The sequence below is a fragment of the Lepus europaeus genome, chromosome 22 (genome assembly GCF_033115175.1).
Source record: "Lepus europaeus isolate LE1 chromosome 22, mLepTim1.pri, whole genome shotgun sequence".
Lineage (NCBI taxonomy): Eukaryota > Metazoa > Chordata > Mammalia > Lagomorpha > Leporidae > Lepus > Lepus europaeus.
The window spans coordinates 26,726,113-26,747,007 of NC_084848.1; the positions used below are offsets into that span (position 1 = coordinate 26,726,113).

General features: G+C 60.1%; 1 protein-coding gene across 1 annotated transcript in view; it reads left to right on the forward strand.

Annotated features, from left to right (window-relative positions):
- The window catches only part of LTBP2 (latent transforming growth factor beta binding protein 2), an 89,251-nt gene that overhangs the window by 10,178 nt on the left and 58,178 nt on the right, over positions 1-20,895 (forward strand). The window contains exon 3 of the mRNA XM_062181633.1: positions 11,087-11,333. Coding sequence (XP_062037617.1) covers positions 11,087-11,333 — 247 coding nt within the window. The remainder of the gene's footprint in view (positions 1-11,086; positions 11,334-20,895) is intronic.

Consider the following 20,895-nt stretch of genomic DNA (forward strand, 5'->3'; position numbering starts at 1 on the left):
GGTGTCCCCCGCCCCTCTGGGTGGGGTCTGGAGCTGGGCTCTGGTCCAGGCCCCGCCTTTCCTTCTGCGGCTTTGTGGGCTTTCCCAAGGGATTTCTCTGTTTATGTGTTCATGGAGGCAGCTGCCCTGGCCTGGAGGGTGGGAGTGACTCCGTGGCTCCTTTGGGACAAAATCTTCTCATGCTGGCTCCTTCTCCACCCCCCCTCAACAAGGGCAGGGGCTGTTCTGAGGGGCTCTAGGCAGACCACTACTCCTCCGACCCTCGCATGCAGCAAAGCTCAAGGTTAGGACCATGCACGCTGTGTTCGGGGCGGATCTGGGAGGGGGTGGGTGTCTGAATCCTCGCTCAGTGTCGTTGGGCAGGTGAATGTCTCTCCTAGCCCATGACACGAGGACAGTCCTCGGTACCAAGTCACTGGGAGGAGTTAGGGAGAGCATCGAATGGCAGGTGCTTTGCCAAGCAGTTTATATTCTTAATTTTATTTTTTAGAATTTTATTTATTTACTTGAAAGTCATAATTACACAGAGAAAGAAGGAGAGGTAGAGAGAGAGAGAGAGAGAAAGAGAGAGAGAGAGGTCTTCCATCCACTGGTTCACTCCCCAGATGGCCACATCGGCCAGAGCTGCGCCAATCCAGGGCCAGGAGCCAGGAGCTTCTTCCAGATCTCCCATGTGGGTGCAGGGGCCCAAGCACTTGGGCCATCTTCCACTGCTTTCCCAGGCCATAGCAGAGAGCTGGATCGGAAGCGGAGCAGCTGGGTGTCGAACCAGTGCCCACATGGGATGCTGGCACTGCAGACGATAGCTTTATCTGCTATGCCACAGTGCCGGCCCCTATAATCTTAATTTTAAAAATGTATTTATTTATCCTAAAGGAAGAGAGGCAGAAACACACACACACATGCAGACACATACACACACGCACATGCACACACATACACACACAAGCACACACACACACACACAGGAAGAGGGACAAGCGGTCAGTGAGAACTCTCACCTGCTGGTTCACTCCCTTGGTGCCTGCAACGGTTGTGTCCAGGCCAGGCCAAAGCCGGGAGTCAGCAACTGAATCCGGATCTCCCACGCGGCTGGCAGACCCCACGGCTTGAGGCATCGCTTGCAGCCTTGCATGGTGCGCATTAGCAGGAAGCTGGACTCGGATCCAAAACTCGGACTCAAATCCAGGCCCTCCTATACGGGGCCACTGGGCCAAATGCCCACCTGTGTGTTATTACTTTTTTTATCTGCACGACAACCCTACAAGCTAGCTTTTCCTCCTGCTTTTCAGATGAGGTGAACTGTTTGTCACAGCCTGTAGCCGGGCATCGGCAGAGCCTGGATACGTAGCCAGTAGCATGGAGCCAGAGAACTGGGCCTCCCCTCCATGCTGTCTGCTACTTGAGCAACTGTGTGTGGACAGGTGCACACGGTGGGAGTCGCTGGGTCCAGGAGATGCTGCTGGACTGGCGGGGTGCAAATGCTGGCCCTGCCACCATGTGGCTGTGTGGCTGTGTGGCTGTGGGCAGGTTGCTCAAGCTCTCTGGGGCACAATTCCCTCTTCTGTACTCTGTACCCAGTGAGTTTGCCTGGCAGAGTTGTGAGGAGCAGGTGAGGTCGCTTAGGTCCGCCGTGCAGGTCTCTGTGTTCTGCATGTGAGACCTTGGCCTTGGTGTTCAGGCTCCCGGCATGCAGCACACTGGGCGCAAGGAAGAGACTCAGTGTGTGCTGACGGATGAGGGCCTATCCCGAGTCTGTGTTGCTGCCCAAGCTCTAGCAGCCCTTCCTCGGCACTCAGGGGCTCCTGGGGATGGAGGCGCTGGAGTGGGTCCGGGGCCTTTGCACGAACGCTGGGCGAGCATCCCCTCTGATCCTCCTCTTAGTGAGGACCCCGCCCCTCCAGATCTGGGAGAGCTTGGCTTGTCCCACCCACACCGACCCTGTAACGACCCCTTCCCACAGGGGAAGACTGGCAGGGTGGGTGAAAGCCCCATCTTTGGAGCCAGACACCCTGGGCTCAAACCCTTGCTCCATCACCCAATACCTGGTGATTTGGGACGAGTGGTTGATGACTGAGCTTCCTCCTGTCGGGTGGGGTGAGTGGGAAGAGCACCTGTGGTTGTTGCTAGGGGGAACTGTGCGAGGGGACCCACACGCAGCCATCAGCCCAGGGCTGGCCTTGTATGGTGACTGTTTCGTGAAGCCCAGGACAGAGGCCCGGGACAGACCTGGGACTTCTGTGAGCTTTACTGGCTGCTTAGCGCCTGCTGGGCGCCGGACGCTCGAGCCTAGGGGTGGCTTGTCTCTGGATGAATCATCCTGGGGGCTCAGGAGTTGGCAGGGAGAGGGGGAGGGGGAGAGGCAGGTGGGAGGTGACGAAGGGAAGAATTGTATGACGCCAGTGGAGACCCAGCTGTAGACAAGGGGAGTCTTTAGTGGTGAAGATGTCTGTTAGACACCCACATCCCATATCAGTGCTGGGTTCCAATCCCAGGTCTTCTCTCGTTTCCAGCTGCCTGCTAATGCACACCTTGGGAAGCCGCGGGCGATGTCTCAAGTGCCTGGGCCCCTGCCACCCGTGTGGGAGACGTGGTTGGAATTCCTGGCTCCTGGCGTTAGCCTGGCTCAGCCCTGGCTGTTGTGGGCACTGGGGAGTGAACCAGCAGAGAGGAGATCTTTGTTGATCTCTTTCTGTCTCTCTGCCTCTCCATAGAACGCAGTCCCAGCAGGAGGCATTGCCCACCTCGCCCCTGGCTTGCTGGGATACCCGAGATCTCCCTGGTGAGCAGGTGTGTGTCCCCCTGGGGCTCTCCGCCCAGTGCGTGTTTGGGGGACATGCCTGCCCAGCAGCTTCCTGAAGTCACGTCCTGTGGCCTGTTGGCCGTGGGGGGCCGGATCTCTCCATACCTGTGTGCCCTCTGTGCGCACTTGGTCCACGGGGGACCTGGCAGTTCCCTCCATCCTCAGGCTCACTAACGCCTCCTTTCCTGGCTTCTCCCTCACTATCCAACATCTTTAAAAGAAAATTCTTTAGAGATTTGTTTTCTTTATTTACTTGAAAAGCAGAGTTAGAGAGCGCGTGAGAGATCTTCCTTCTTCTGGTTCATTCCCCTAAATGGTTGCAAAAGCCATGGCTGGGCCAGGGCGAAGCCAGGAGCCAGGAGCTCCCTCTAGGTCTCCCACGTGGGTGGCAGGGGCCCAAGCACTTGGGCCATCTTCCGCTGCTTTCCCAGGCTCATTAGCAGGGAGCTGGATCGGAAGCAGAGCAGCTGGGACTCGAACCCCAGCGTTCCCATATGGCTTTACCCGCTGAGCCACAATGCCAGCTCCAGTACCCAGCATCTTAATGTGAGGCTTGCTCAAGGTCTTCTAAACTCCCACTTCTAAGGCGGGGGCCACGGGAGCCAGGCCACACATAAACCACAGCCCATTACTGAGCCCCACAGGTGCCGTGCCAGACAATGAACATGCACTATAACAATAATGAAATGATAATGTCCAGGGCTCACTCTGCCAGCGACGCACTAAACGCCTGCCTCCTCCTCCAAGCCTGCGAGTGGCCACCGTGTGGTTCCCTGTCCCGGTGCCCTCCCGTGGCCCTGGCTGCGGCTTCTCCCCGACCCACAGCCAAACCCTGGGCTTCCATGCCGGGGCTCCTGCCTGGGGTTCTCCCCTCTTCTGCTGCTCTGCTCCCGGGCCGTATTCTCCTGAATGTAAACACCGTCTCCGGGCTGATGGCGCCCAGATTCGCATCCGTCCTCAGCCAGCCTTCCCCGCTGACCCCAGACTCCTGCGTCGGCTGCACATCTGCTCTTGATCCCTCCCAGACGTCCCGTCCCCAGCCCGTCCAACACGAACTCGTGATTCGCCTGCCCCGGAGCCAGCTCCCCTGCCCAGCTCCTACCCGCTCTGGGAGATGGCTTCTCTGTCTCCCTGCCCGCCCGGGGCCCCACCCCTGGTGGCCATGCAGGACACCGTCTTCCCGCTCAGACTTTGTCACCAGGCCCCCAGCAAACCCTCTCTGTTTCCCGTCACACGTCCTGCCTGAACGTGGTGCCTTCTCTCTGGCCCCGAGCACAGCGTGGTGGCCTGGGTACCCACAGCAGGCTGTGCTCCTGCGCGTCTGCTCTTGCCCTCCACAGCCTCATCTCTCAGCACTGCCCCCTGCTGGCCAACCCCTGGCTGCAGGTGTTACACAGGCCTTGCTCCCCGTCTGCTGGTTCCCTTCCCCTTTATGTACTGGCACCTTGTCGGCATCTGGAGAGTCCTCACTTCAAACCCTGCTCCTCCAAGGGGCTGCACCCCAAGCCCCCTGCCCCAGCTGCTTCCACCAACCTTGGCATTCTGGGTCTCGGCCCTTCACCTCTTTCCCCTTCTACTTGTGGGCTCACTTGTTTTGGGATGGTCCCTCTGACTATCCTGGGAGCCCATGTCGTGTCTACTGTCCTCAGTCGCCAGTAGCCGCTGAGTGTACCATCACGTCCTGGAGGAGAGGGAGCTGGTCTGAGGTCATGTGGTTGGAACGCAGGGCTCCGTGAGACCCCATGCGTCTCCGTGCGTCCTCCCTGGCCTCTACCGCGTCCTCAGTGGGGCTGGGCCCCCCTGCACTCCTGACTTGCCCAGGGCCTGGGCGAGGAGCAGGTGCTGTGCAGAGGGGTGGATGGCTCATGTCAAATGCAGACCCGTCTTCCACACCCTTCCCTGGGACACAGCTCCCGGGGCTCATCCCTTGCGGTGGCTGTCCCAGGTCCCCAACGCATCCTTTCTCTCACCTCTAGCAGCCCCCAAAGCCATGCCCCCTCCCCAAGGAGGAGCTGGGGATGGACAGGCGACTCTTCTCCAGCTTTGGGGCAGCTGCTGGGGACACACTCGGGCCTCAGCCTGGGACCACGGGCCATAGCCAGAGGTTCCCCAGCTCATGCCTGCTGGAGCCGGTGGGAATCGGGGCTGCTCCCTGCCCCAGCCCCCTGCCCCCAGCCCCCCAACTGGCCCAGCACGGGGAGCATCTGTTAATACAATGAGTAGGGCGGTCCAGGCTGAGGGGCTGGGGGCCAAGGTCTGACTCACGCCTCCCCTTCCTCCCCTCCGGCCGCCAAACGGTAGAGGCCCACTTGGCCTTCCAGACAGTGTCTGCAGCGCGCGCACAGGGCCAGGAACGGCATCTTTCTCTCATTAGAAGCTTTTATGTGAACACAACTGCTATTCTGGAGCCGGGCACTTGGCCGGCTCGGAGCCCCAGTGCTGTCTCCAGCCGTCCCGAGCTGTAGCCCCGACCCTGCACAGCTGTGGTGGGAGCAGGGCAAGGCCCCGAGGCCTGGGGGACACAGCCCCCACGGACAGGCCGAGGCCCTGGCTAGATCCCAGGGCGGCCGGCAGACAGGGGTCCCTTGGCAGTGTCCCCTTCCTGTGCCAGGCCAAGGCCAAGGTAGTGGAGAAGTAGCGTAGGGCCCCAGCTGGGCCTCCCAGCAAGTAAGCTCCAGGGGCAAAGTGAGGGCTGCAGGTGGGGGTCTCAAGTGGGATGCCCAGGGAGGGGCTGGGGTAAATACTGGGCAAGGGAGGGCCCTGGGCTACAGGAGGGATTGGGTGGCCCAGTGTCCTGGTGGGCTGCGGAGCTTCCGGTGTGGGAGGCAGGACCCGTCGTCTGGCCAGGAGCTGGGGTTCAGCTCTCAGACAAGAGTCCCTGGAGCTGAAGTCTTGGAGGGAGGAGGAGTCCCTGGGCCTCCTCCAGGGTCCTGGAGGGAGGGAGCAGGTGTCTCTGGGGCACAGGAGAGCAGATGACAAGCGTCCCACCTGGGGGTGGGAGGTGAGGTGGGGGAGGGGCTGTACTGTTGCCTGGAATATAGACTCCACTGTGCAGTGAGTGAGTTCTTTTTTTTTTTTTTTTTGAAGATATATTTATTTATTTGAAAGGCAGAGTTACAGAGAGGCAGAGAGAGAGAGAGAGGGAGGTCTTCCATCTGCTGGTTCACTCCCCAAATTGCTGTAACGGCCAGAGCTGCATCCACCCGAAGCCAGGAGCCAGGAGCCTCTTCCAGGTCTCTCACACAGGTGCAGGGGCCCAAGCACTTGGGCCATCTTCTACTGCTTTCCCAGGCCATAGCAGAGAGCTAGATAGAAAGTGGAGCAGCTGGGACTCGAACCGGTACACATATGGGATGCTGGCACTGCAGGTGACGGCTTCACCCACTACGCCACAGTGCCGGCCCTGCAAGTTCTTACTTATCCGCCAACTAGCCATGAGCTGAGCTGACCAGGCTTTTCCCTGGGGAAAAAGGCCAGGCTGAATGGTTCTAAGGCTATCCTGTCTCTAGGGATTCAGTGGGGTTTTGTTGCTGTTGTACTAGAACTTTCTATGATGATGAAAACGTCTCTCTTCCGGTCCAGTGAGCCACATGCAGCTGTTGAGCCCTTGCTGTATGGCTGGTGAGACCGAGGAACTGAATTTTAAATTCCATTTAATTTTAATTGGATTAAGTTTAAGTGGCTATATACAGCTTGTGGCTACAGTATGAGAAGGTATAGGCGAGCCTAGCTCCAGGGTACAGAGTCCTCTCACACCCAGGATGCCTGCTGAGACCCACGCAACTCTTTAAGAGAGGAATGACCAGCCCACTCTACGGGCAAGGCGGCCGAGGTGCCATGTGCCCAGGGTCACACAGCTGGGATGTGGCCGAGCTGGGTCCTGGCCGACGCCAACCCCATGTTCTTTCCGTTACAAGTAGCTGATGCACCAGAGATGCTGAACAGATGATGGGAGTAGCCAGCACAGCGAGAGCTGCTTCTCGAATCTCTCCCAGGCCTGCCCATTCCCAGGCTGGTCTTCTCCCAAGACCAGGGTTTTTGTGTGGAAAATCTGAAGAAGCCCTGCCCGGCTGTTGTGCGAAGGCAGAAGGGGCACAGCCGGGCGGGGGAACAATGCCTTCCATTTCTGGCCTTCAAGGCACTTCCAGGAGTTTCCTTTTATTGCCCTGCCTGCTGGCAGCCGGCTCCCTCTGCAGCGAGACCTTGGATGCATCCGATGTTCAGTGAGGAAGAGAGTGCCAGGGAGGGGTGGCGAAGAAAGGGTTCTGGAAGAACCCAAGTTATGAATGGCTAAAGGCTGGCGCCGGCGGGCGGGCACGGGGAGGCTGGGCAGCTGTGTGGCTTCCAGGCATCCGAGGGCACTGTCCCCCGCAGCCGCTGCCCTCGGCCCCCAAGGAGTCCCTGGAGCCACGGAACGCACGCTAGGCTGATTTCTCTGCACCCTGAGGGACCCACGGGCAGGAAGGAGCTCCAGGGGCAAAGCGTGAAGACTGCCTAGCCCACCGAGGCTGGCGATTTCTCTCTTTGGGTCCCTGCAGCCCCGGGGCTACCCCTCCTGCTCCCCCCAGCATTTCCTCCTTGGCTTTGCGCGACGGTCCCTGCCACTGGCCAATCTGAGATTCTGAATTTCCCTCGGGACACTTGGGTTTTGAAATCTGTGCTCATTTGACCTGGGAATGTTCTGGTCCAGGGTTCTTTACACAAAGAGCCTCGGCTGTTCACTTCCTGCCAGAGGGTCGCTGGAGTGCACGCATCGATACAATCTCCCAGGTGTCTTAGGTGCCAGCCGGTGGCTGGCTCTTCATTTTTCCAAATGAGGATGTTAAGGGAGGAAAAACAACAATGAGCAAAAAAAGGAAACTGTTTTCCACCACTTTTAATTGAAAATTTTAACATCGAAAACATAGGAAAGAAATCATCTCAAAACAAAAAGTGCTCTTTAAATAAATGGGACAAAAATAGCATTACAAACACACACACACAGAGAAAACTGTATTCATTTTCCTTGTTTTCTGGCAGACCAGCAGAAACTGCCAGAATGTTCCTTCCATAGGCAGACACTTGGAGCCACCCCTGTGGGCCATTAGGGGAGAGGGAAGGGGAGGGGAGGAGAGGGGAGTTGAGTTTATGTTCCAGTCCCATAGTGTGTGCACTCACACAGATTCCTATTTATTTATTTGAAAGGTGTAGTTACAGAGAGAAAGAGTGAGAAACAGAGAGGGAGAGAGAGAAAGTGTTCTGTTTACTCCCCAAATGGCTGCAACAGCTGGGGCTAGGCCAGGCTGAAGCCAGCAGGAGCCTCAACTCTCCCACGTGGGTACAGGAGCCCAAGTATTGGGGCCATCGCCTGGGGGAGCTGGATTGGAAGTGCAGCAGCCGGGACTCGAACCCTTGGTGCTCACATGGGGATGCACGTGTCACAGATGGCAGCCTAACCCACTGCAGCACAACACCGACCCCGGAACAAAGCACTTTAGCACTGGAGAGGGAGCCATGACTGCTGCTCCATCTTGCTGAAACCTGTGAAACCCCAGAGACATGGAAGCAGCGTTGGTAAGAGCAGGTTCAAAACTTCCGACCGCCGAAGCTTGTGGGGGCCCCTGCCCGGCACATGGGGCGTCTCCACCGTCTCCAAAATGGCCAAACCGGGAGGGATGTCTCCTCCAGCGGTGTCTCCCAGCAGTGCGTGGGCTGGCTTGGAGGCTGTTGGGATTTTACCTGCTTGCTACTCTAGAGAGCCACAGGACAGCGTGTCCTGCCCCTGACCACTCGCTGCTCATGTGCTGTCGCCGTACCCTGCAAAGTCTCACGCAGGCCCCAAGTCGCTGCTCGGCGCGGGGCTTCGCTGAGCCGGGGGGAGGCCGAGCTTCCTCCACCAGGGCCCTGCCTTGGTCGTGTTTCACTCCCTGCACCCAGTGCAGCCCAGAGAAGGTGCTCGCCAAGTGTTTGCACAAGGCGTTCGCGAATGAGGCAGATGCAGAATTCAGTGAGGCACAGACAGACACTGGGGTCTCGGCGGGTCCCTAGGGCGGAAGGTCTGATTGTTAAAGTCCAGGGCGGAGGGCTGGCGGTTGGTGCAGCGGCGAAGGCACCTGCCTACTTGTCGGGGAGCCTGGGCTTCAGTCCTGGCTCCTCTGCTTCCGATCCAGCTGCCTGCTGCTGCATACCCGGGAGGCAGCAAGCGATGCTGGCTTGGGCCCCTGGGCCCCTGCCACCCACATGGGAGACCTGGATGAAGTCCCAGGCTCCTGGCTTTGGCCTGGCTTGGGCCATCCTTGGGATTCAGGAGGGGAAGGATGGAAGCTGGCCTTTTTGCCAAAGGCTGGATTTGGGGCACAGACTCCCCAACCCCCTTAGAGGTGGGAGCTGCATGAGCCTCCGGGCATCTGTGCCAGGTTCAGGGTCTCTCCCAGCAAGGAGGGTAGGAATCCACCTAGGCCTCCCTTTCTGCTCCTCTCCAGAAACAAGAACCAAGCACATCTTCTCTCCTCCCCTCTCTCCCCGACCCCATGTGTTCACTGGCCCTGCTGTGCGTGCCGGGCTGGCAATCTGATGGTGACAGCAGAGGGCCTGGCAGGTGGTTGGACCGGGGCTAAGTCTGCTTGGCAGATGGAGTGGAGGCCAGGTGATAACCCCAGACCTATCACTCTGGGTCCCTGCTCCCCTGGAAGCCTGGAGACCTCCAGGAAGCGGTGCTGAGGCATTGAGGATAATGCCTGGCCTTTGAAATCCAGCCGGTGGCCAGCGCCTTGCAGGGAGGCCTTATTTCCCCACACTCTGCTGAATAGGTAGGCTGGCCCTCAGGTGCCCTGAGTGTGCCCACTGCCCAATCTATTCCTCCTTTGTGTCTCGGGCCAGCATCACCTCCTCTAGGAAGCCTGCCTTGACTTCTCCCTGCCTCAGCCTGGGTTAGAGGCTCCAATTGACCCAGTCCTTGTCCCAGAGTCTGTGCGTCCTGCTCTGTGTGTCAGGCAGGATGCAGGCTATGTTGCAGGTCTCACAGCTAGTGAATGCATGAGCTCTCATTCATTCTCTCTTAACCTCTGAAAGCACTGGGTGGGCTCCAGAGGAGCTGGGGTCCGAGGTCACCAATCCCTAGGCCAACCTGGCACAGTTTCCCAGGGAGTGTCTGGTGGCTGACCTGAAGCCAGCTTGGATCCTGAAGGTACTGGGAAGCCTCTGAGAGAGGGAGGGGACCCAGGCCGGGTGGAATTGGGGGAGATGTATCCAGCCTGTGGTTTGGATTTGAACTCAGAGAGGAGAGTTGAGGGTGCGAACCCGCAGGCACCTGCTCATGGCGTTTGTGCCTGGCGTTTTCACAGGCACACCTGGAGCAACCGAGGCTACGAGGTCTGCGTGTCTGTCCCCGCTCCCTAGCTTGTGGTCGCAGACCCCAGCCCCCCAGGACACTCAGGCTGCCTCGGAGCTAACCATGCTCTTCCCGCCTGCAGAGTTATGTGCTGGCCTGGGCCGCCGCCTGGGAGGCCCTGCCTGGATCTTCTGGGCCCAGCCCCTTTGAGCCCCTCTCATCCCACCTCTCGGAGAGGTACTCTGACCACCCGTTGGCCCCTGAAAAGCCCCTGGGCAGGCTGGAGCACCTGCCCAACCCTACATGGTGCTCCTGAGGCCCTGCTACTTGTTGCTGTCCCTCACGGGACTGCAAGCCCCATGCGGGCAAGGACTTTGTCCCAAGTGCCCAGCACCCAAAAACTGTGGAATGATGAGTGATGGGTGGATGCGACATTGGGTTTGGGAGGATGCAGGAGGAGCAAGACCACGTACTCAGGAGTGCGAACGTGTTCCCCCGGGGCAGGGCCCTTGTCCCAGTGCAAGTCCTGGCACGCGACCACCTTGGCCTCTGAGCATAGGCTGTGGCTCTGCACTCCTCCAGCTGACGAAGGGTGGTGAAGATGGAAGCCGTGGGCTGGGGACTGGGGTCCGTGGGCTGGGGGCTGCTACACTGTCCTGGCTTGGGGGAGAGAGGCCAATTTCAACCACACCTGTCCCCAGGCTGGACTCCATCCAGGTCTCCGTGTGGGTGTCAGGGGCCCAAGCACTTGACCCATCAGCACCTGCTACCTCCCAGGGTGCTCCTCAGCAGGAAGCTAAGTGGGAAGACGAGCAGCCAGGACTCAAAGCCAGGCCCTCTGCTGAATATGGGATGGGGGTGTCCCAAGTGGCAGCGTCACCAAAGGCGCACAGCCGGGAGCTTCCCACAGGAGGCGTCACCCAGTGTCGCCCAGTGGTCCCGGCCCTTACCCCTCTCTCTCCCTCTATCCTCAGCCGTGTGCCAGCCACCGTGCCAGAACCGGGGCTCCTGCAGCCGGCCCCAGCTCTGCGTCTGCCGCTCGGGCTTCCGCGGAGCCCGCTGCGAGGAGGTCATTCCCGAGGAAGAGTTTGACCCGCAGAACTCCCGGCCTGCACCGCGGCGCTCCGCCGAGGGCGCCCCGAACCTGCGCAGGAGCAGCGCGCCCAGAGAACAGCCGGAGGTCAGAGCCCAGCCGCTCGCACCACAGCTGCCGCCAGCCAGGTGAGTCCCCTCTCTGGAGGGGCTTCTTCCTGAGGAGTGCTTGGTGTAGCCCTTGGTGGAGAAGGTGGAGTTGTCCTTGGCTCTTCCTGCCTGCCTGGCCAGGGCTGTGAACTGCGAGCAGGCATGGGGTGGGGGTGGGGGGGTCAGGTAGTGGGGTGGCGCGGGCATCCTTGCCCAGGTTGGGGGTGAACTGGAAGTGGGCATGTCCCTGGGGTCAGGTCTCTTGCTTTGGTTCCTGCCTTTGTCACTTCCTAGGTGGATGACCTGGGCAAGTTACTTTCTACCAGTCAGGTGGGGGTGATGCTAATGTGTGCACGGTGGCCTTGTGATAAGGATTACTGTGGGGTGCCCGTGTCAGCTCTCTATGGTGTCAGCTTCCGCCCCTGCCCTCTGCTGCTGCCGGCGGCCTCTGCGATGTCGGGAGACCCCTGTGCCAGAAAAAGCCCCTTCTGTTCCCTCACCACGCACTGGAAGGAGCGTGTGGGAGCAGGAAGTCGAATAAACAGCAGCGAGGGGAGCGCGGCCGGGCAGGCTTCCCTGGCCTGCTCGCTGGCCAACCTGGCCAGACTTCCTCGAGCTCAGGACAGGAAATCTGAACTTTGCAAAGCGGTCCGTTTTTTTAGGGGGCTGTGTTTTGCTTTGGGTTTTTCACGTTAGTTTTTCCATTCGCTGCCTCCTTAGGAAGTTCTTTCTGAAATGTTGCAACCCCGTCTTGCTGAACTAAGGGGAAAAAGGATTTGCCCTGTCAGAGGCCAGGGGAGCCGGGCAGGAGGCGACCTCCCTGCCTCCCTGACCCGGGGGGCAGGGAGGGTCAGGAGCGGCCGGCTGAGTTCTCAGGAGCGAGAGCAGAGGAGGCTGCAAGTGTCCAGTGGCTCTGAAAGCGGGCGGGGCTGGGCGGACCAGGGTCTCGGGGGAGTGGGCTTCCAGGACCTCAAAGGCAGCAGGGAGCAGCAAAGCCCAAAGCTGGCTTCAGGTTGAGGCCCAGGGAACCAGAAGAGCCAAGCCCTGAAAGCAAGGCCTGCGTGCAGAGCCCAGGGGCCAGGTGCACCACCCAGAGGCCTGGGATTGGCTGTGAGCAGGTGAGCAGGGCTGGCGCCTTATTCTGATTGGTCCTGGCTGTGGGTGGGCCTGATGTGAAGGCACCTGGAGGAATGCTGGAGGCTCCAGCCAGGGGCAGGGTGGGCTCAGAGTCCTTCCTGCTGGGCTTGAGGGGCTCACCCGTCTGTCATGTGCTGATCCCAGTGTGTGCACGCTGCCGGTCGGTCGGTCGGTCGCTCTGGCCCTCTCATTTGCCGTGCCCTGCCCCATCTTCCAGCCCATCTCCCTCCTCCCTGTCCTCAAGGCCTGGCCCTGCTTCTCCCAGCTCCCTCCCTGCCCCCTGCCCCATCAAGGCTACATAGCTCTTTGAGCCCCTGCGGCCCTTACTTACTGGCGCTGCACCTGCAGATCCACCGAGGGGCCTGCGCCCCAAAAGGCGGAGCCGCCACTTGCTCTCAGAGCTGCCCCACAGCTTAGCTCAAAGAAGGGCCCAATTCCGACCGGATCTCCAACACTTGGTCCAAACCACAAAGCTAGGCTAGCAAAAGGGCCCACTTGGCACTGAACGCTCGCCCTGCACCTGAGGCTGCTCACGGGGTGAGAGGGGTGAGCCTCCCCGGCGGGCAGGGGTGGTCTCTTCATTTGCTCCCTCACCCAGAAGCTCCCTGGGAGCCGAGACCCTGCACGCGTCTGTGCGTCTGGCACACCAGAGGCACCTGGTGGATGTGAGGTGGGTGGATCACAGTGAGCACGGGCACCGTGGGCCTCCAGCCCTCAGGGAAGGTGTCCTGTGCACCAAGACCCTGGGGGAGATCTTGGACCCCGCCAGGGCTGTCCCCTTCACCTGTCACAGGCTCCCGGCCCAGGGGCTGCTGTGATGGTCTTAATGAGCTGCCACCCACAGGCCAGCCCAGTCCCTCTCTGCCCCGGGGCCTCGGTGCCATGAATCTGGGAAACGCGAGCGCCCCGCTGTCGGCCCAGCTGTATTTTGCTTTGGGAGGCCAAATCCCACTTGCCTGGTGGTGTCAGACATTTCCTGTGAGCCTGGCCAGCTTTCCCAGGCAGCCGCTGGCCTCTCTCCTGATAGCAACTTGAACAGGCCCTGTGTGTCCAGAGGGCGCAACGTGGCCTAGTGCTCAGGGCATTCTCAGAGTGGGGAGGGCTGTAAAATGCAGGGGGACCCTGTGCGATTGGGGATCAGCAGAGGCCCCTAGGACAGGGGCCGGGACACGCGTGTCCCCGACATGGACAGAGGGAGGGTCCAGCAGAACGCCCGACAGAGCGCCAGATGCAGACGGATGCCTTCCAGCTGCTGCCGGGGAGTCTCCCTGAGCTGCAGCCCAGGCTTCTGCCCCAAGGCCGGGCAGAGTGCCTTGCCCTGCCCGGGGAGCCAGGGGCCACGGGGAGGGACCTCAGAGATGGGGCAGCGGCTGATTCTAAGAACCTGGAACCCGCAGGCTTTGGGGAAACAGTGGTTCAGGCCAGGACGAGGGGGCACAGAGTAGAGAGAGCCTTGCAGGATGTGTGTATGTCTGTGTCTGCGTGTCTGTGTGTGCTTGCATGCGCGTGTGCAGAGCCCACAGCCAGCCTCGGGGGAGGAGCAGCTTTGGCTGACCTGGGGGCTGGCTATTCCCCCAGGCCCCTTGTTACCCACTCTCTGGGAGACCCGGTTCCAGGGACGCATTAGGCTGGGAGGGACCTCCGCTAGGTTTGCTGCTTCTGAGGATCTGGAAAGTGAGCCCCAGGGACACTGCTCAGGCTCAGTCAAGGCGTGGACAGGGGCCTGGAGGACAGCCCTGAGCCAGACAGGGGAGGGGAGGGGCGTGTCTGTGACGGGCCCCAGCAGGTTCTCCGCTGAAGGGGCTGGGGCTCCTTCCCCAACTGCGCCCCTCCCTCCGTCTCTGCTGGCCGGCCCCTCTCTGCCCACTCCACCTGTCCTCATGCTGTCCGCACGCTCCTTGGCTGCCATAAGGAACCCCCACCAGAGGCGCAGGTGCAGGCAAGCGCAGTTTATTGTCAGCCAGGGCCTCTGGCAGGCTGCGCTCCCGGAGGCCCCCGGGGCAGAGTGTGTCCCTGCTCCCTCGGGTGGCTGGCAGAGCTCAGGTCCTCGCAGCTGGGGGGCTGCAGCCCCGGCCTCCCCTGGCTATCAGCTGAGATGCTTCCTGGCCTCTAGAAGCCCCCCCACCACCACCGCTTGGCTTGTGCCACCTTCCTGCACCTGTCTGTGGTCTCAGTCTCCCCTCTGCCTCCCTCTTTGCTGGGTCTCCCCTGGGGCTCTCCTGATACCCTCTCCCACTTTCAAGGCCCCCTGGGATGACACTGGGCCCACCTGGTTAACCCAAGACATCTCCCTATTGTTTAAAAAGAATTGATTTCTTTATTTGAAAGCAGAACTTCAAAAAAGAGTAAGGGGTCAGAGAGACAGATAGAGACCTTCCGTCAGCTGGTTCACTCCCCCAAACAACTGCAATGGCCAGGGCTGGGCCAGGAGCCTGCAGCTCCATCTTGGTGTCCCGCATGGGTGCAGGGGCCCAAGCACTTGGGCCATCTTCCACTGCCTTCCCAGGCCCATTAGCAGGAAGTTGGATCAGAAGTGGAGCAGCCGGGACTCCATCTGCTGCTCACCTGGGATGCACCAGCCCCCCACCCCTCTATTTTAAGGGCAATGGATGCCACAAATATTTTCCAGAAACGGGGATGGGTTACCCAGGTACTGGGGGCTGGCAGCTGGGAGCCACACTCCGTAAGGCGAATCAGCTTGGTGCCTTGTCTTGTCTTCTTCCCCCAGCAGTCAGGGGCTGGGTGTAGGGGGAGGTGGGACAAGGCTCCCCATGGGACTGCGTGGACAGGTCTCCTGGTGATGCTGTGTGCCCTGACTGGCAGGAAGGAGGCCCTGCGGCGCTGGTGTAGGGGAGGCAGACTGGTTCCTGGGCACCCTGCGGATGGAGGTCCGGTTGTTGAAGGAGGGGATGTGCAGGGGTGCCAGGGCTTTGGTGCCCTCAGGATTCAGCCACACAAGCCACTTCAGCCCCGAAATCCCAGTCCCTTTGACTCTGACATGGGCCAGTTCACGCCCATCTCAGAGGGGGTGTGGGAGAATTCAGAATCCTGCAGGTAGAGCCATGAGTGGGTGCCTGGCAGGCACTAGGTCCAATGCCTGCAAATCTCATCAGCTACCTGCCCCGTTCCATGGCCAATCAGTGTGGGGCACCCCATCTGCTACAATGGGCTTTCCTCCACTCTGCTGACCAGGCTTATAGACTGGGAAACTGAGGCAAGGCGAAGGTTGGCAGCTGGGATGCGGGCCCATCGTGGGGACCCGGGAGACGCTGACTCTGCGTCAGCGGGAAGCTTGCCCTGGCCCTCTGAGCCTGGCTCCTGCTCCAGCCCCCCACCCTCCTCCGTGGCTCCCTCCTGGGCTCCAGCATGCCCTGGGAGCCTTCCTTCTGCTCGCTCCTTTGAGCCACATGAATCCTGTTTGTCCTCCTTCCTCGTCAGAACGCTGTGTCCCTCAGACCCAAGACCACTGTCCCATTCCCCCGGGACGTGACAGGGGACCACCTTACAGAGGAGACCCTGGGAAAGCCCCCTGCCTGCCCTGGGCCAGAGGGGAGAGCATGGATCTGCCCTGAGGTCAAGAGTGACGGCGTGGCGTCCGGTTGTGCCCTGTCCCGTCCCTGGTGCCAACAGGTGCCGATTCCCCACTTTGCCCCTCTCCAAGGTCACGTCCAGGCCAGGCCAGCCTTTCCTGGAGGAAGACCTCAGCTGTCACTCAGGGCGGCCTGCAGCCCTCCTCAGCGAGGCTGCACCTGTCACGCTGGGCCACTCCTTCCCTGAAGGCCTGGCTAGGATGGTTCCAGGCCCTTCCCGGCCTTTCTTTTCCTTTTTCTCTTTTTCTTGACCGGAGTCCCAACATTACCTCCTGAGGTTTTCTGGAACTCACCACTACCTCAACCTTGAGAACACGATTCCAGGTAGACTGGGAATCGGGAGGTCCCACGTCGCTTCCTCGCCGTGCGATGGGAAGCGTGGTCTTTTCTCGCAGGATGTTGTGAGGATGCCCTTGGACCAACGTGTGAGAAGGAACGCTCGCTCTGCAGACCGCAGCGTGCCTTGCAGATGCTTGGGGGTTTCTTGGCCGTTCTGACAGTAGGTTAGAGTGTTTGCTGACGCCTTGCGTATGTCCGTGGGCCATTTTTTGGAGTAAGCTTCTCCAGTGGGTCCTCGTCAAATGTCTCTGTAACCTTAGGGTTAACCTTCGCCGCTGGACACAACACCAGGGATGTCCTTCACGTCAGAGCCTGTTACAAGCATGCCGGGAGTTGCACAGTGCACTAACTTGTGCAGCTCTCCAAGGTGACCCTGGACCTGGCCTCGTGCCAGGATTGGGATGGCTCCCATTTTCACATTATTGGATATCGTCAGCCCTCAACTTGAGAGTCCTCTCATCTGGTTTACTTTTGATTTTCCATTCCCTAACGTGGCGTATAATGTGGTGATTTACTGTGTTTGTTTTCCCCCTGCTACTGAGAGGTCCAGGGCGGAGGTCTGTGTTGTGTTCACTGACACATCCCAGGCTCCCAGAACAGCGCCCAGCAGGTAGCTGGCTCCCGGGAAACAAGGATCCAGCGAGTGGACATTCCTTCCCCACGCATCTTCCGCTGCTGCCTGCAGCAGAGCCGGTCTGAGCCCACTCTGAGCTGACCTTCAGCCGGCCCCCAGCTCTCCTCGCCGGGGGCTGTGGCTTCAGAAGCCGGAGGCTCCGAGGGGAGGAGTCGTGGGAGGGTGCTCGCTGCAGGCCCCCAGCCAGAGGAGTGACAAGGGTTTTATTTTCCCAAGCCTGTAGCTGCAGGCGCCCTGCTACCACTCTGAGGAGCGCAGAGACCTTGGCCTACGCCGCCCAGGCCTCTCGCAAGGCACAGGTTCCAGAAGTGCAGTGGGGCTGCATCAGGGTTTCCAGAAGGTTCTTTGGCACTCGGCCCCAGCCAGCCCCAAGCATATCCCTGCCTAGTAGAGACTGCTGGGCGTGACAGGGCGGGTCAGAAGCACTCTGTTCCGGCCAGGCGGGGGAGGGAGGCAGCCAGTTCGGCCCTGGACCTGTCAGCTGCTGGACACAGTGCTGGGGCTTGTCCTTCACACTGCCGTCTCTGTGATAGGCATCCCAAGAGTTGTACAGTGCACAGCGTGTACAACCGTATGTGGTGACCCTAGACTTGGCTTCTTTGCTAGAGAGAGGGAGAAGGAGAGAGAGGTATCTTCCATTTCTTCCACAAAGCGTGTGGCTTCAAGGGAATCCTTTCTAGTTGGATTTAGCTACTGAGGTCCCTTCTAGAGCCCTCTGGAAGAGGGTGGACATCTGGCTTTGTGCTGTTGATGTGCATCTCCACAGCCACGCACATACCTGAGACCCAAGGCATTCAGTCCCTGGGCGGGGCCGAGGCTGGCCTGAGGGTGAGCTTGTATGTAAAATCCCTGTTCCGGGCAGAGCGTGAAATGTGGCTCTGCTTTGACCCTGGACCTAGGGCCCCAGGAGAGGCTGCGGGGAGGGTGGGGGCTGGGTACTTCCTTCCTCCTCCTGCACCGCTGTGCACACGCCATGGGGCGGGGCTGGGCCGGGTGCAGAGCTCAGGCCTCTCAGAGCTCAGAGCAGCACTGGCAGATGGGGCGGGGGGCAGGGCTGGGACAGCAGACTGAGGGGGTGGCAGGCTCGGGGGCCACAGGGGCTGCTTCCTGCTCCCCATTCCGAGAGGAGCCTGACTAAGCCAGGCTGAGGCAGCCCCCACGGCGCTGAAGGCCCCCACTCCTCCCTCTCTGAGTCTCCCTCTCTGTCCGTGGATTCATTGCATCCACAACGTTCTGACTTCGCCATCCCCTCCTGTCGCGGTCCCCACGTCACAGTCCCCGGCTCGCGGCGGGCAGGAAGTGGGTGTTGCACAATGTCTCAGGGCTGAATTGGGCACAGATGTTGTATCCAGCGAGTGGAGTGCAGGTGGGGTGGGCTGGCGGGCTGCACCTGCCGCGGGGGGCAGAGGGAGGCAGAGGGGCTGGGAGATCCCCAGTGCTCACCGCAGTGCTGTCAGAGGTGTGTCTGGACCAGGAGCCCCAGGGGTGGATGTCAGCCAGGGCGGTTACGGAGCGGTGGGTAGGGTGCGATTAGGGGTGTAGCTGAATGAGGCGTCGGGCTGAGGTTTTAACCTTGGGGTTGTGGTCGGGCTGGGTTGGGGTTACGCTCCAGGGAGGACTGTGGTGTGTGGGGCCTGGTGTGGTTGCTGGATGCATCTGCTGTTTGGGGGCCCTTTCCTGAGTGGGCCGGCACTTTGCAGGCTGGGTGGGATTTCATCCTGGGGACACTCCGGCCGAAGTGAGAGCCTGGCTTGGGGGCCACCCAGCCCTCCCTTTCATCCGGTTCTGCTGCCCTCCGGCCATTGGAGGCCATGTGAGCTCTTTCAGTGTAAGATGATGCTGACGTTAACACCGGCTCCACAGGGCTGTGGTCAGTGTGGTCAGGAAAGTGGCTACAGGGCTGAGTCACGGACCTCTGTGCTCAATGCTCGGTAAGAAGACTTATTTGAAAGAGACAGACATACAGAGACCAAGACAGAGAGATCTTCCACCTGCTGGTTCACTCCCCAGGTGCCTGCAGCCAGGCACCAGGAACTCCAGCTGAGTCTCCCACACGGGTGGCAAGCACTCAAGCCGTCACCAGCTGCCTCCCAGGGTGTGCATTCGCAGGAAGCTGGATTGGAAGCCGAGCCTTACCTTGAACCCAGGCGATCTGATGTGAGAGACGGGCATCTTCCTGTCCAAGTACTAACCACGCCCAACCCGGCTTAGCTTTGAATATCAGGCGCATTCAGGGTGGTATGGCTGTAGATGAGGCAGGCAGCATCCTGGGTGGCAAACCTTAACCTTAACCTTAACCTTAACCTTAACCTTAACCTCTGCACCAAATGCAGGGTGGCCTGATAGCTGGTATTCTTGTCTGGATCAGAGCTCCAGCAGGGAGGAGCTGGCACACTTGGTGGGCATGGCTGAATAAAGGGTCCATCTACCAGGGCATGGACAGGGTGAGAGGCAGACAACACAGGGGGCGGAGCATGCCTGGGGCAGCCTCCAGGGCCAAGGAGCAAGGGACCAGGGGTTCCTGAACCCAGAGCAGCCACAGCCCCAGGACACGGCCACTGACAGAGCTGTGGGCTCTGGCAGAGGAACCCGGCCCCTGCCCACCTGCTTGGGGAGGGTGGTCCCTCTGCTCACCTCTTGCTGGGGCTCCCTATCGGCTGAACTAGACTGGAGGGCAGGGGGGGAGGAGCCTCCCAGGGCCCAGACGGGCTGGAGAGGGCTGGCCAGGGTCCCAGGAGCGAGTGGAAGGTCTCTGGCATGTTCTGCAGCCCTCAGCGCCCCTGTGAGCAGGGTACTCCTGCTAGAAACCAGGGGCAGGGGAAGGGCAATTCAAGCTCTCCTCTGTCCCAGCCGAGAGTCTGTGTTCCCAGGCACTGTGCCGTCAGCCCCAGAACAGGTAAGCAAGGCCAAGTGCGGGGGCGTGCAGCTGGCGGGCACCGCGCAGGGCCTGGCAGCCAAGGCAGAGACGCGGAACGAGAGCCTGGGGCAGCCTCGCTCCCAGCCACACGGGGGAGGCCGGGGAGCCTCGTGAAAGTGGCCGTGGGTGCGGTTTCCAGCATCCGGCCTCGGAAGAACAGGAGCAGCACACGGCTCAGGCTTGTGCTGTCCTCAGAGCCCTGGACTGACTTAAGCCCTTTAGGATTTTTGTTCGAAAGGAAGAGAGAAGGAGAGATGAGGGAAGGAGGGGAGTGGATGGACAGCCCAGGGTCTCTTTCAGGCTGCTCTTTGCAGAACCGTGATGCTCAGTGAGTCCCTCTCTCTGTATGAGAGAGAGAGAGAGAGAGGGAGAGAGAGAGGATGTGGGTGGGAAACTGTGGCGTGAGCTTGCCTTGAAAGTCCTCGTGGAGATTTTGCAGGCCCTGTGAAATCTCCTTTTGAGCTCAGATACACATCGGGTTTGCCCCTTGTCCTGGCTCCGGGTCGATGGGTTTTCCAGGTGCTTCATCTGTACGCCTGCCATCAGCAACTCCGAACGACCCCGGTGACAATCCCTTTAGCAAAGCAAAGAGGTATCCTGAGAACAGTAATAAAAAGAGGGGCTCTGGAATGGACACGTGTTTCCACTTGGGGAGCGAACTGGATCAGTGCCCCCGCCCCTGCCCGCCCCCCCGACCTCCCCCCAGGCATGGCACACGCAGCCCACCTCTGCAGGGATGGCTAAAGGGGGAGGTTGAAGCCTTGCAGGGTAATCTTCCAGACAACGATTAGAAAGGGAAAACGGATGAAGTTCAAAGTCATCTGACGACCGTGGTGTAAGGCGGCGGCCTTCGGGTCCCAGCAGGGTGCGGCTGTGTGTCCGTCCATTGCTCTATCTGCAGATGACATAGTGAAAATTACTAAATGATTTGCAATCATCAAAGGAGAAAACACACAGCTCCTTTGTCAGCCGCATAGCTGTGGT